Here is a 15,152-nt window from a genome sequence, read left to right on the forward strand (position 1 = left end):
TCTCGTGTGAAAACTCCTGCTAACTACCAATCTATGCAACTGCCTCAGCTGAGGTTTAGTTTACAGACCAGGCAAAAGACAAAATTGTTTACTGGAAACATAACTACCTTATCAGATTTCTCACTTTCACAGAGAACATTACCGAATGCTTCTACAAACACACCACAACTAACTATTTCAAGAAGCCCCTCTTTTACAGACTGGCTGCTACCATTTGTGACATAACAACACAACCTTTGATGACTGTGATAATGAAAAAGCACTTTCACAGACTGTATCCTCCATTCTTATTAGCTGATACTGAAATGTTGACAGATAAATGTCTGGTTTCATTTTGATCTAAAACTGTAGAGTGATACATAGCAAATAAACTGTAAATGAATATTGTTATTGCTCTGCACAAGTCCCTTATTGACAAAATCTATTTGAGGAACTGAAAATGAGATCATTTCTGATTGACGCACAAGCTGGTGTAGTGTAATGACTCATTTCTGAGTAAATGACAACTTCATACAAATAAAACCTAACATCATTGAAGGACCACAAATACACAAAATATGAGACGTCGCGTATTTGGACACTAAAAAAAAAAGAATCCAAACTCAGGCCGGCACGCACTGTGTGATGGGGAAACACACGTGTCACATTTGAGGATGCAGAGAAAACATGCAACGGTGGTTGCAGCAGCGGAACAATGCAGGGCTCCCCGTGTGGGGGCGGATACACTCAGAACGGGATGTTCTCTTTGGTGTACACACACACACACACACACACACACACACACACACACACACAAACTGTACACAAATGCTTGTACAAACACACTCCTCTGAATGCGTGAGCACACAGATGCTCAAGAATCAACAGGCAACACAACACATACACACACACACACCCCGTTCATAGTCCTACACACACTACACACACATGTGAGGGCGTGGGTGTAGCAGTAAGTCAAAGGGAAATTGACTTTTCACCGTTAGTGCCTGCTCCAATGTTGAATTAGTATCTCAGAATCAGTTTGGGGTAAAAAATTATTATTACAATTATTGATCATGATCATGAAATTCAAACCAGTTTTTCTGCACTTTTGGTGTCATATATCACCATCTTGACAATGTGTAATGACATTAGGTTTTCTTAATGAAATTCTAAACTATCACTATCACTAGTTTGACAATATCTAACCATTTGTTATTCCACTGTGCAGACCAGTTATACAATCAAAGTTTAGATTCTTTAGTTTAAAGACAGCAGAGACACAGATGAGTCTGTGGAGGATTTTTTCAGAAGAAAGTTTAAGAAATTTTGGCAGCATGACTTGTTCCATGACTTTCTCCTCTCTTTTTAGATCCATTTTTGTCTTGTTGTTTTGGTTTCATCATGCAGCATTTTCACTTCCTCACAGCCCCAGTAACTGTCTGCTGATGGACCTTTTTTGACTCAAGTGTTTTTTCAATTGTATGAAACTATCAGCAGAGAGTAATTGATTCACTGAAAGAATCTCACATGAGTCTACTGCCCTCTAGTGGCAAAAAGAGCAAAGGTGGACACCTAGAGATGTGATGAAAATCTGTTTTTGGTGAACAAACTTTCCATCAATCTACCTTGTGTCAGTTGCCTTTGAAATGAACCTGTTGCATTCCACCGTCTATAGGCTCTATGTGCACTCTGTATAGTTGTTTTGATGATGGATATTCAGTGGATATTTGGATTTCCATCTTTATACACCTGTAAAATGAACACATTTTCATATATAACTGTTAGATGCTGGTGCTAAATGGTAGCTCTTGGAAACACAGCTGTAGCACCACAGTTGCTGCAATTATCTTGACATGACAGCACGTCCTGTACATCTGGCCCACTGCCGACAGGAAATGAAATGAAACCAGAAAAGCAAGGTACAGCTCAAAATGTTTGTTGTTAATATCAATACCCAAAGGCACAATGCTGGATAGGTAGTTATTTTCAATTGAATTGAAAGGTTTTAGGACTGACACTTGACACTATGACAGTAGACTCTGAGTCCTTCAGTCGCCTGGTCATTCTCCTGTCATTCAAATGAACTGGTTTTTCATTTCCTCCTTTAATAGAAATTGAAATAGAACTGTAATCCCAGACTGACTCCATGATGTTGGGATCAGGGCTTCTCTGGAGACCATACAGTTTAATGCATGAGGACTTCAAGGACTTGATTTTGTTGTCTCTGAGGATAGTTCTGTATGACTCTGTATGCTTGGGTCTCTCATGCTGCAGGATCTATCAGAGGCCTTCCTGATGGATAAAATCTAAGCATCTGCATCTGTACCTAAAACTTTAGCACAGTAGTGTATATACATATTGAATATAAGCCTAAAGACAGAGTAGGCAGTGATATATTAAAAGTTAAAAGTCTTCAGTTGTATAAACAGATTTAGAGGAAAGGTAAGGTGAATGTGTGTGTGTATATATATATATATATATATATATATATATATATATGTAGGGGGTTGCCTCTGACAAAATTGTATCCTCGAAATGTGCCAGTTACACTGATTCTACAGCCATGTGTATCATGTCGATGTCTTTGGTTTTAACTGAGGTATCACTCCGATTTTGACGCAATGTGCAGCCAAGTGGCGTTGAGGGTTTTGGCGTAGCTTACCTTAACAGCCTCCACGAGCTGAGTCTCACCGCCTGTGCTGCTGCGGGACGTTAAACATCATTAAAGACGAAGGGGTTGGGGTTGGGGAGAAGATTTGACTCAGATGTAGGTACAGGAGACGGATGTCCACGGGGAAACAGGTTTAAAACACACCTGCTCCCAAGGCCTGCGTGTCCAGTGACGCAATCGAAACGCTGTCTTCTTATTGGCTAAATGGTAAGTACACTATTAACACACCCACACAGAATGACTGAGAATAATTGTCTTTATTTAACAAAACTGTCACATTAACTACACAGCAAAATGATATGGAAGTGTATTGCGTGGATACATTTTATTTGCACAAGTCATGATTTGACCAGCACACAAAGCACAACCATCACAGACGTTCATGGTGTAGTGATTTTTTTAAATGGGATTTTCAAAGCGGTTAATGGTAACTGTGAGTGATGGAACAGCGTGGAGGAGAGGCTCACATGCTATTTCAAATCGAAGACTCATAACTTGTCTTAAGTCACTGGCACTATTATTTCCCAGGAATCGTCTAATCATGCTGCAGACAGAAGTCACTGAGGAGGCTCTTCTCCTCCCTGTGAACTCCCTACATCACAAGCACAAATGGTTTATTATCCAAAAATTCTGGAGATGTATGACAAAGCAATGCAGGTTGTGATAAGTTCAGATATTGCACAAAAAATTTGTAAATAATACTGTACAGATACTGTTGTGCGTTAAAGTTGCAGGTTGTCATTTGTCATTTTTGAAACTTCAAGAACGCGAGCTTACATGATATGTGTCGGTCTGAGAGCCGTGGCATGTGCTGTCCCGATCCCCAGACATGTCTGATATGTTTTGATATGTGTTACTGTTCATAATAACATGGATGTACAGAGATATAAGGCATATCACAAGCAAGATGTTCATTAAAATCTAAAATTACATTACAAATCACTGTATGAATATCACTTTCTCCAAATATCTGTCACTTGAGACCAGCTCCACTGGCACACTCCCTGGAGGGGTGCAGGCCAAAAGATGGTTTCATATTGTTACAACTACAGGTGGGGCAATGTGAGGTATTTATTTCTCTTTCTGTCACTAACTTCCATTTTAGTTCGTCAGCAGCCTTTCATCTCGCTACTATTTCCAAGTGACAGAATGTGCGTGTGCAGTGTTTTGCCACTGACAATAAAATGTTAACATTTTATTTAAATGTTAATGATACATGCAAATGATGCCATTCTTCTGCTTCTTCTAATATGACACAATCATAACAGGAAACTGACGATCCAGCAAGACGAACACAGATCACATTATATGAGCAATGTTTAAAAAAAGGGCAATTAGAACAGGAGTGTCATGATTCTGATGATACTTTGAGACCAAACATGCACTGATGAAATGTTCAACATAATCAGTTGGCAAGACTTTGGAAAATAAAAAACAGGTTTAGAAAAAATATCTTTTTAATTAATAGTTTAAATAATAACAGCAACACTTTAGAACCTGCATTAAATTGGTGTGAGCAGTTAGTACAGCTCCATATTAATGGAAAGCTCACTGAAGACTGTGAATGTTAATGGAAACCTGCTTGCAAACTTTGGCTTGAATGAATCAGGGAGCTCTTTGGTTCCATGAAACATAATATCCACATTAAATAACAAAGAGAAAAAAATAACATGTGATTCTAACATGATCTGTGTCTCAAAGCCACAACATAGAAGTAGTTTCTTAAAAAAGAAAAAGAAAAAAAAGCACAGGTTCTTCAGCCCTGGTTCTTCACACACACACATCAGCGACAGATAATGACACATCAAAATAGCACCCCTACTGTAATCTTTGTAAATCCACAGCCCAGCAGTGGTGATGGTGCACATCAGTGCAGATGGAGAAACAGCATTGTTGCATGTCATATGATGTCCTGCTGAACTGCAGCAGCAGTGCGACTGGGACTTAAATGTGCAGCCGAGTTAGACTCAGACCTCCGGCAGTGTCTGGCTAACAAGGTGGTTGTTAAAACCACAGAGCTGCACATGTAGGAAGCACCACTGAGGAGGAAGGTTGCTGCGTAGTTGCCTGTCCTGTCTACTAACCAACCTGGAGACAGAGAAACAGGAAGTGTGGAAAAAATGGACGCTGTTTTCTGGCAATTTATAGACAAAACAATTATTCAACTAATCTCTGAAAATAGTCAGCAGATTCATTAATGCTAAAAATAATTGTTAGATGCACAATTTGCAGGACACCCACTGTTATGACCCTGGGTCATCATGTGTATTATTGATTTCTTTCTGTTTTTGATGTTTTCCCTCCCTGCCTGAGGGGGGTGCTTTTCATCTGTTATATGAGTTGTAGGTGGGGCCAGCTCAAGGGACCATGTCCATTGAGTCTGTGGAAGATAGATGCGCTTCACTTTTTCCTGACACCCAGCAGGACCGCGCCTTGTTGTCCGTCAACTGATGGAAGTGTGATGAGGTTGTAAATAGACTATATAATTGTCTAAAAGCAGTCCAGGTAACAGTAGGGTGAGAAGCCTTATTTGTAGTAAACCTATTTTCCCCTATTTATGTTAGGTAGGTTAGGAGATAAGTACGCCAGGTTGGCCTGTAACCGGTTTTGGCACTGGTCGTCCTTGGGTGTGGGGAAAGGGGAGGTCACTTTTCATGCTAGGCTCAGGTTTCCCCTAGGCTGGGCGCAACACCCACAAAAACAGCAGCAGTTGTAATAAACTGATGAAACTTACCTCCTATCGGTGGACTGACCAGGTAGGGAATGGCATGCAGAAAGTATACCACACCCAGACTGTGTGTGAGATAGCTGGGGCCCACAATGTCAGAGGTCACCACTGGGATAAGCGCTACATACGCTCCATCAAAGTACCCGTAGAGGACAGAAAATGGGACCAGGAGGGAGAAGGAGTGAAGCAGCGGGATGAACATACAGCAGAGGCCCTCCATGCCAATCGCCACCATGTAGCTCAGCATGCGATACTTCTTCAGACACCTGGAGGGGAGCAAATGTATCAATGTTGGGCTTTAAATAGATATTTATCACACACACATATTCAAAACATACATCCAGCTCCTACTTACTTTCTGTCCGTGATCCATCCAAACGTGATGTTCCCCACAATGCCACTGACTCCAAATATGGACATGAGGAAGGCAGCGTGCTGGTGCTCCACCCCCACACTGAGGGCATAAGGAACCAGGTAAACTATTGGAGCGCTGCAGCCATAGGCCAAAAACAGGAAGGACACAGACAGAATCAAGAAGTTGGGTATTAAAAGAAATCCAAACTCCTCCCTGGACTCGAGGCAAAAACAGTGACCTCTGGACAAAGTTTTTGTGTTTACTATTGGTCTTAGAGGAGTGCTGACGGTTTTATCTAAAAGACAGGCATCTGTTGGTTTGGCTTCACTGAGTCCTGAGTCTTTTATCTTAGCATCCATGTCAGCTGGCTTGTTCAAGTTCATGCTTTCCACCAATTTCATGTCCTCAATCGTGCTGCCATTTGCTAACGCAGAATCTGAACATTTGATCTCCCCTTGTATTGTCCCTGTTAGTTTGTTACTAAATAAAATACATTCAGCTATCTTCATATCTGTCCGGCCTGTCAGCAGTGCTATTTTCCCCCGACCTAATTTGTCATTTTCAAGTCCAATGTTTCTGAGCGCTCCGTTGGCTATGAGTAGCCCTTGAGTATCTTTTAAGTTGTTTAATTCCAGCTGCTTTGGCTCCACTTGGCTGCAATCAGCAGGTACTTGTTCTGTGTCTTTGGAATCCAGCATTGTTGTCATGCAATCTTGCTCCATGTTAGTCATGTTGTTCTCCCATATCTGTGAGCTGGAAAGACCAGAAAAGGAGAAAATACACTGAGATCCAGAAATTTAATCAGGTATATTTTTGCCTTTCAAATAGAAGTTCAAGATTTGACTCAAGGTCACTAATTGATAAGTTATATCTCATTTGTTTTAACTACAATGTGAAGACAATAAGTTGTGGTTGTACAGGAGGTTATGGGCCTGACTATTTCTTGACCAGACTTCCTGTAGTCTTTGGTGGTAGCCTGGAAACTCTCTCACTGATCCACAAATGTGTACAGTTTAATCAGACAAGATATATAATGTTAATCACTGAGCCTAAGAGGTGCTGATAGTGTATTTTTGAGATCTAGATAAAGAAAGGTTGGCTGCTTCCCTCTCTTTCCAGTCTTTATGCTAAACTAAGCTAAGCTAATGAGTTGCAGGCTCCACCTTCATAATGATTAGTCATACACACTGTACGTTGTGGTATCAATCTTCTTATTTAACTAAGGGGTTAATTTCCAAAATCAAATCAAATTATTTCAGTAAATAATTAGATATTAGGCAATAAGTGCATGAATCCTCCTGCTAGTGCTTTCTCTTGTAATTATCATTTTCTTGTACCTGAAAACAAACTGAGCTGAGGACTTACCTTTCACCTCCTCTTGGTTCCAGTGGCTTCATCAGAGCGCCACAAACACACAAATTGGAAACAAATCCTCCCAAGATGAGCAGAGCTCCTCTCCAAGAGTACTGCTCTATAAGCAGCTGGACCACAGGAGCCAGGATGAAGGTCCCGATGCCACTACCTGAAGATGAGGTGAAACTGGATTTGATGGGATGAAATGAGACAAGAAGAGTAGAAGAGAAGAGAAGAAGGAAGAGGAACTTACAAGCAGACAGGAGAAAAAGCAGTGGCAGAGGAAAACAGCTAAAGAATCGTGTAAGAAAAGAAGAAAAGTGAAATGGACAATGAAGGAGTAGAAGAGAGGAAATGGGAATGTAAGTTATAAATGACAAGAGAGGAAAGCAACAGGTGAGCAAAGATGTCACTACCAGACAGGGCGATGCCATAGGCCAGAGCTTTCCTCTCATTGAAGTACCTCCCAACCATCGCTACGGCTGGTGTGAAGCTGAGAGCAAAGCCAAGACCTGTAGAGGACGGATAAAGGGGTTTGGAGTTTGGCAAAACCTGCCAAATGTTGCCAAATCTGAACGTGAAAGTTGTTTGGTTGTCAAATGGATAGGACACCCTGAAACACTCTACTATAGTGCATTAAATTACAGTTGAAGTGCTTCTCCCCCAAAATCAATTAAGGCTTGTTGAGTCCTGTAGGGAAGTTTCAATTTGACACAAAAAATATTCATTCATTCAATACTCATAATATGATGATTTCCAGTGATAGTGTGAGTGCTGTAGACAGATAAACACACAAAGGTTGAACTAAAGTAACTTGACTTTGCCCCAACAGATGATAAAATACAAAAGATTTTGAGATATTCTTAAATAAATGGAAAAAGTACTTATGCTCCAACAGGGGGCTACCAAAGTCCTTATAAGGTCTCTGTTGCTACTGAGATAACCCAGCACAGAGCAAGACGGCTGACACCACCACTGCTTTTTGTTGACTTTTAAATTTGTGTAGGAGGAAAGGAAAACTTAACATTAACTATAAAATGGTGGGTATAGCCAGTGGCAATCTGTAGCCATAAAAATGAACAGCAATCCTTGTTTAAATCGTGTTTAAATCAGTGGAGACGTTAGGTCATTTATTTTCCTCATTAGTGCCTCTGACTGTAGCACTGATCAGATGTGATGCATGATTCTCACTGGTCAAGAGACAACCTGATCTTTTTCTGCCCTCATGCTGTTTTAGATTTGTGCTGTGGAGGATGGATATATATACACATATGTATACATCATTATGGAGGGCTAATGGAGTGCACAAGGGTAGATACTGATTAGGTGCCCAGGTATGACTGGAGGTGATGTGTTAGCACACCTGTGAGGAGGCCCAGGGAAATGTAGAGATATTCCAGACTTGAAGCGAAGGAGCTGAGGACCAGACCAGCAGCAGACAGCAGACCTCCCAGAATCACAGTTGCTCTGCAGGAGAGACGGCTCCCAAGGAAACCACCCAGAGGAGCTGGAAACACATTTGGCGTGGAATACTCTTACTTCACTGACTGGTGGTTGAGCAGTTTCCTGTTTATGTTTTCAATTCATTTCATACAAATGTAGGGTATAACAGAGCTGTTTTTTTAACCCCTGGTAAAAATAATAATGGTAATGCACCTGTACTCTTAATGTTTTTGTCCAGATATACATGTTTAAAATCTGTAACTATCAGTGTAGATTTCAGGTTTTCTTTCTATAACAAGATTTTTATCGGTCTGCATCAGAATCTCTGTCAAAATATGAAAAGTGAAAGACAGAACACAGAATACCCCTGTCTGATTTTTTTCATTCATGCTATAGTTCATGACAAGATAAGTGTGTGTTAAGAAATCACTGAATCTGCATCAAACAGAAAACCAGGCCTTCAAGTGAACACATGCAAATTTTGCCTTGCCAAACCTGCTCTAACTGATCTGCCTTCACATACTGGTACTGATGGTCTTACCACAGAGCATGGTGGTGGAGTCGATCAGACTGTGGATCCAGGCGGTGGTGGAGTAATCCTTCTCAAAGTGCAGCTGGAACTCCACAAAGAACATGGAGACACATCTGGATTGGAGACGGGGGGTGGGGGACGGGGGTGGGGGTTAGTGTATTTTAACATTATGGTCTGCTATATACAGTAAGTGTCTTATTTGAGGTGCTGTCCTCATCTGGAAGCACAGAACACATGGTACATTCTGCAGTTTGTTTGGGACAAAAACAGTCAGAGCAATATGGCAAAATGACAAGAAAATCCAGGACGGCACCACTTTAAAGGCTGCACTGACCTGTTCACACCTGGTATTGCCTGTGACACACTTATTACATCAAGGACGTCATTACAGAGCAGAGAAAGTGCCAGCTGATATAAAACAACAGATGAAAGACGTTCAGTGAGCCTGTCTGACTTGACAGTGTGCCTGCAGGTTAGGATGAACAAGTGTCTGACATCAGAGCAGTCCATAATCAAATCACTTTTTACTGTCATGGTATGATTTTCAGCCCTCTTCTGATGCAACAATTATTCGATGACTTAGGTCAACTTGGGTGTCAAATCCATGTCAGAGTTAATAAACTAGAGTTGAGTGAGGTGTTTATCAGTTTATGGCTGTCATTCACATAGTCTGAAGGCTCTGTACTCCCTGACCCATTTTTTATTACTCTCATTGTCCATTATGTTGCGTCAGAGAGCACTCGTTGGTCTCATGGCAATTGATCATGGGCAGAGTTGTGAAAATGCCTGCAACCCATCTCTGACAACCCCAGACTGAAATGAATACAGCAATCTTTTTTCTTTTTATATCATCACTTTTACATGCAAACCTCTTGTCCCTTCTCTCCCTCTCTTTCCACAGACACACACCACACACACACCACACACACACACACACACACAAACACAGGTACTCACATTGAATAAGTGCCAGGAATGTTAATTCTCCCTCTTAAGCAAGTTGGATGCTAATGGTAGCAAAGGCCAGCAAGAAAGTGAAACTAGAAGCTGAGAGGTTCAACAAATGGTGGTGTGATCTGTTCTGCAATTTCACAAGTTCATAATTTTATTCCTTTATTGATCAAAGATTGTGTTAACCATTACAAAATACGGACTTATGAGGGTTCATTAGATTTATGAGGGTTCGTAATGTGTAACGGGCTAAGTGGCTTTTTCTTCTGCATGATCATACACACTGGAAGCTCTCACTGAGTCATATCAGTGAATGTTTGTAATTTTAAAAAGGAGAAGTCCATCAGTGGCAGCACTCTCGTAAACTGCAATTGACAACACAGGAAATTCACACTATCCCCCTTAATCGCACTGTCCTGGCACCCTAACCATCTGAAATAAGTCGCTAGAGCAGCGTTGAGAACATGACACCTCACCAACTTCCTACCAGCAAAAATGGCCAGCTGTGCTCAAGTTGGAGGAACTGCCCGTGGGACTTGAACCGTTGTTTCTTCACAGTTACGGGTGAGAATTTTTTCCCTGCACTACTACTACTACTTGCCGTTTTTACGTTTGACCCAAAAAGCATATTTTAACACCTCATCTACATAGAATATATCCTATTCATTTTTTTCAATGTGAAAATAACTTTCCAAAGCTAGAGTGAACATTTAATGTAAATCAATGTCAGCTATTGGCTGGGTTGTGGAGGCAATGTGTTGGCTGTGCAAACATGGAAACATGTCAGCAGGATTTCAAAGTCTCAGTGGAAAAAAGACAACGTGGCTGCTGACATAGGTTAGCAGCTTAAAAGTTTGAGTTGAGAGGGAATGGAGTCTTGCCAAGTAATAACATGGAGGTGTTAATGACCAAAGCTGAGAGCATGAGGTCCTGTTGAGAACAGCTACATGTCACAACTGTATGCTGTACAGTACTGCTAATCCAGACGCTAAAAATCTCTTTGTGCAGAGATCCATAAAACATCTAGATCCATAAAACCAAACATTCTTAATGAACTGAGGTCATTTTTTATCAAATGTCTAGTGAGATAAAGACGTGATGGATCTGTGATGTAAGGTGGATATTATGGTATCCATGATTCCCTGGGCTTCCCTGCCCTCCTACTCACCTTTATGGTTCAGACATAAAAGCTTTGAAGTACTATACACACACAGACACACACACACACACACACAATCACCTGGTCACTGCTCGGATGCAGATTGTGGCGAGGAAACAGCCGGCAACAATCATCCAACCCCAGCCGCCTTCCGGTGGGGTTGTGACCCCAGACGTCCTTCTGCCTCCTTTGAACTTCTCCTTGGTGACATCCATCGCTCCGGCCAATCACAAGGAAGATTGGCATCAGTATTCCACACAAGGGATGCTGGGGTTCACAACTAACTCTACTCCTCAGTGTTCGACTTTGGTTTCTAAATGTACAGCACGTTTTCATTGGCCAGTCGTGGCTCTGTCAAAACCAGTCCCTTGCATAATGATCTTCAGATGCCTTCAAGGACTCCTTTCCTCCTTTCCTGGTTTGTTCCTTATTCCTCCTCCTCTTCATCAGTGTCTGAGAAAACACAGAAACCACAGAAGTTTAACCACCATGAATATCAGCTCAGCTCATTTCCTGTCCATTCATCCACTTTAGATTTATCTGTACACTGCATAAGATTCCATTGTTTATATGTTTTTGTTGATTTCAAAGCACAAAACACATCCAACTTTAGATGAAACGTATTTCTTCCTCTACATCAGACTATTAACAGCAGCTATAGCTTTTCTGCTATAAGCTGCACGAGTAAATCTACAAACAAATTTGTTATTGTGCACATATTTTCAAATATCTGCCAATTGCATGTGATATTAACATGTAGCCTACACTAAGAGGCTGTGCTACCGTTAGCAACAGTAAAACAGGTATAAACACACAAAGTCATGATCTTGTCAACGTTTTTCTGAATAGAAATAAAGCCTGATAAAGTAGGTACAGCCATGCTAGCAGTTTTGCAAGGCTGCGCTGAAAAAAGTGGTGATTTTAGTTAGCATGCTAATATGCTACTAATGCCAATGCTAATATGTTGATGTTTTGCAGGTATAATGTTTACCTTGGTAATTGTCTTAGTTTAGCATGGCAGCATGCTAACATTTGCTTTTTAGCACAAAGTGCAGCTTAGGCTGTTTGTTGTTGTAGTTCAAAGAGGAGGAGGAAGAAGAAATTCAGTCAGTTTCCTCTTGTTTAGGCTCAGATCAGTGTGACCAACACTGATGTAGATAGAAATCTTGATTTCAAGACACAAACTCAGATTCATCCGGCTTAGTGTAGACTCACTCTTGCTACACTCAAAGAGTGTAGCAAAGATAGAGGAGGATAATTTACTGCAAGCAACAGTGAGAGTGCTCATATCTCTGCTTCTGTTTTTCTTCATTTGTGTCTGAGCTGAGAGCAACACGGGTCATGTGTGATGATGAATAACATCAGGCTGAAAACACAGTCAAAACTGCTGTCAGTAGAGTAAAGAAAAGATTTCTTGTTAGTTGGTGTGGGGGTGTTTAAATCCTTGTACTGCACAGAGAGACTACCTGCTGGCATCAAACAATAGCCAGCATGGTCACTAAACACAGACAGCTTGTTTGACACCCTTCCAACCGAGCCACTTATTTCCATCTCAAAAACAACAAAAACCTTTTTTCACTGCTCTGATTGCCAAACAATTACTACAGTCAAGGTAGATCTCACCAAGTAAGAGAGAAGTTCCCTATGTGATCCAAAGCCACACAGAAGTATGTCATTAGAGCATTAAAATCTCTTGAAGTTTCAGCTTTTTGGGAAGACTTTATCATGTTTTTTTGCACATGCATTGCCACAGTAATACCTTTCTGTTTTACAGGACATGTTTAACAGGACTTGCAGGTTTTAACAGGTCTATGCTTAGGTCCTTTATATTGTTGGTTCTTAGGAATCTGGAATCTGGTTTCACTGCACGGCTTGTTCAGTTAAAATAAAATGTCTGCAACAATTTCCTCATGTGCCTCACCTTCAAGCACAACAATGCAGTGATAATCTTGACTGCTGCACAGCAGATCACAGTTCAGAGTTTAGGGGCAGCTACATTTTCCCTGGAGGGGCTCAGTGTATCTGTGGTTTAATTTTTCAGTGGTTGTGAACTGTTAGATCCTGGTTGTCTGTGTTTGATAATCACGCCCTGAGGCTAAGCTCCACCTTTTTTGTTCATCCTTTTAATGTGCCTCAAAACACTTGTTGGTGCAAATAAGAAGCGGTGAAGCAGTAAACCAGCATGTGTTTCCATTTGAAAGGCTCAGGTCTTCACACCAGCTGAACTGTTTTCAGCTACTTGGTCTGATTTGAGCTGCAACTCAAACAAGCACAAGTTTGTAGAATCTGGGCAAACAAGCCATGTACAGTATGCGTGCATGTGTGTGCTGATAAGAAGGTTGGAAAGGGCAGAGACCTCAATTATGAGACAGCTAACTTTTGATGAGGAAATGACACAATAAAATAAACACAGACAAATGTATTTGAAACATAAAAAGAAATAAAAAGGAATATGAACAACAGTCATTTCTGTCTCTGCTCTCATGCACCTGTCCAAAGGTTTCTGTGCAGGCGTTTTTGCTTTGTCATCTGCTGCACTGAAAGGTTATCTTAAACTACAAGGTTGTAAAGTTTGCATATGTGTGTGTGTGTGTGTGTAGGTGTAAACTTGTGCATGTTGATTGACAGCCTGTGTACGTCACCAACAGAGAATTTCCTGCTACAAAGTAAACTGGCACTAAGTCTTGAAAACAGCCAGTTTACAGAGATTGACTGGAAGCTGGGTTGCTGCAGACAACTCCAGTTCAAGCAGCTAAGAACAGTTAAGGACTAACGTGGTAACACTGTATAATACAACCCAGAATTTAGAGTGTGTTTGTTGCATGAACCAGCTACCCATAATATACCTACCAGTTTCTATGAGTAGTTACATAAATGCACTTACAGAAAAAGTTTAGGAAAACAGACATTCTGCAATCATGGTATTACGAGTTGTAATATGACACCGAAACTGATGGTTAAGATAATTACTCTCAAACCTTAGATGGATGGGGTTATAGGAGAACATAAAACACAGGATACACTCCCAAACGTGATGACAGAGGTCTCACCAAGGCTAGCCTACAGCACTGGAGTTTTCAAACAGAAAGGGGTATGGCTCTTGGATTAATGAGTCTTTTTAGAGCTGTAGTGTACTGTAGGTTCTGAAAAACATTGCTCTAGAGATATAGTCACTATAAGTTGTAGTTTCACTCAATAACATGCTCATCATTACTCCCTTGCTCACACTGCTTAATTTAGGAGAAAAAAAAGGGGAGAACAATCAACTCTTTTTGTTAGCCTACAGTAATTATTACCAGGTTCATCATCAGGCTGGAAAATTGGTACTGTACATATTGCACTATATTTACAATCTAAAACTTACAATCAATTTACAGTGAATGCCATCTGCAAGCACATTTTCTTTTTATATTTTAACCATTAAGTTTTATAATTCAACACGTGTTTCTTAACATGTGTTTTGTTGCATGAGGATGTTTTCTAAAATCAAAAAAATAGCACCGATTTATACATAAATAATAAATGAATACATTACTAGAAAAACAAAACAAAAAACCTGAAAAAGACAAGAAGGCAGAGACAGACTTAATCTGGAGAGACACGGGGGGAGAGAGGCAGAGAACAGCACAATCAGTGCTAGACAAACAAGATAAAAACACACACAGAAAGAAGTGAAAGTGTGTGTGTTGACTTACATCAACCTCCAGTCGGGCTCTGCTCCTCTGTATCACCGCTTCATGGCTCAAGTGTTCTTCAGACACAAACACAAACAAGCGATTTAAAAAAATATAAAAATTCAACAAAGACGTTTTCGTGCAGTTGCCTGTTCTGCAAACACCCCGACGGTGCTCTGCAGCTCAACAGAGCCCGCAAACTGAGGATATGAGGAGAGGGGGGAGGGGAAGGAGGGGGAGGTGGAAATATTTCCTCTGAAACATCGTGTGTCTCAATAGTTATTACTTTACTATGGTGGTTTCT

The 15,152-nt window shown here is 40.8% G+C and overlaps 1 protein-coding gene across 2 annotated transcripts; it reads right to left on the minus strand.

Moving 5' to 3' along the window:
* Positions 1 to 2,891: 2,891 nt before the first annotated feature.
* LOC108896262 (monocarboxylate transporter 12-B) lies at positions 2,892 to 15,059 on the minus strand. 2 transcript variants are annotated; one of them, XM_018695296.2, is made up of 9 exons: positions 14,870 to 15,059; positions 11,256 to 11,627; positions 9,074 to 9,177; positions 8,453 to 8,596; positions 7,506 to 7,601; positions 7,102 to 7,258; positions 5,737 to 6,489; positions 5,388 to 5,647; positions 2,892 to 4,741 (listed from the first exon to the last, which is right to left on the minus strand). In XM_018695296.2, exons 2-9 carry the CDS (start codon positions 11,387 to 11,389, stop codon positions 4,554 to 4,556), a joined length of 1,836 nt encoding a protein of 611 aa, XP_018550812.1. In that variant the 5' UTR covers positions 11,390 to 11,627; positions 14,870 to 15,059; the 3' UTR covers positions 2,892 to 4,553. The 2 variants fall into 2 exon arrangements, with proteins under 2 accessions (XP_018550812.1, XP_018550813.1); XM_018695297.2 differs by lacking the exon at positions 7,506 to 7,601 and having other exon boundaries at positions 14,870 to 15,058.
* Positions 15,060 to 15,152: the final 93 nt, after the last annotated feature.

Source organism: Lates calcarifer, linkage group LG16_LG22 (genome assembly GCF_001640805.2).
Source record: "Lates calcarifer isolate ASB-BC8 linkage group LG16_LG22, TLL_Latcal_v3, whole genome shotgun sequence".
NCBI classification, from domain to species: domain Eukaryota; kingdom Metazoa; phylum Chordata; class Actinopteri; family Centropomidae; genus Lates; species Lates calcarifer.

What these genes read in the sequence shown, in the direction of transcription:
- LOC108896262 (XM_018695296.2), bottom strand. Translation starts at nt 11,389, where the DNA reads ATGGATGTCACCAAGGAGAAGTTCAAAGGAGGCAGAAGGACGTCTGGG. An exon ending in GAACCAAGAGGAGGTGAAAG is followed by an intron (nt 6,490 to 7,101) that starts GTAAGTCCTCAG and finishes TGGTCTTTCCAG; the next exon opens with CTCACAGATATGGGAGAACA. An exon ending in GGATGGATCACGGACAGAAA is followed by an intron (nt 5,648 to 5,736) that starts GTAAGTAGGAGC and finishes GCTCCCCTCCAG; the next exon opens with GTGTCTGAAGAAGTATCGCA.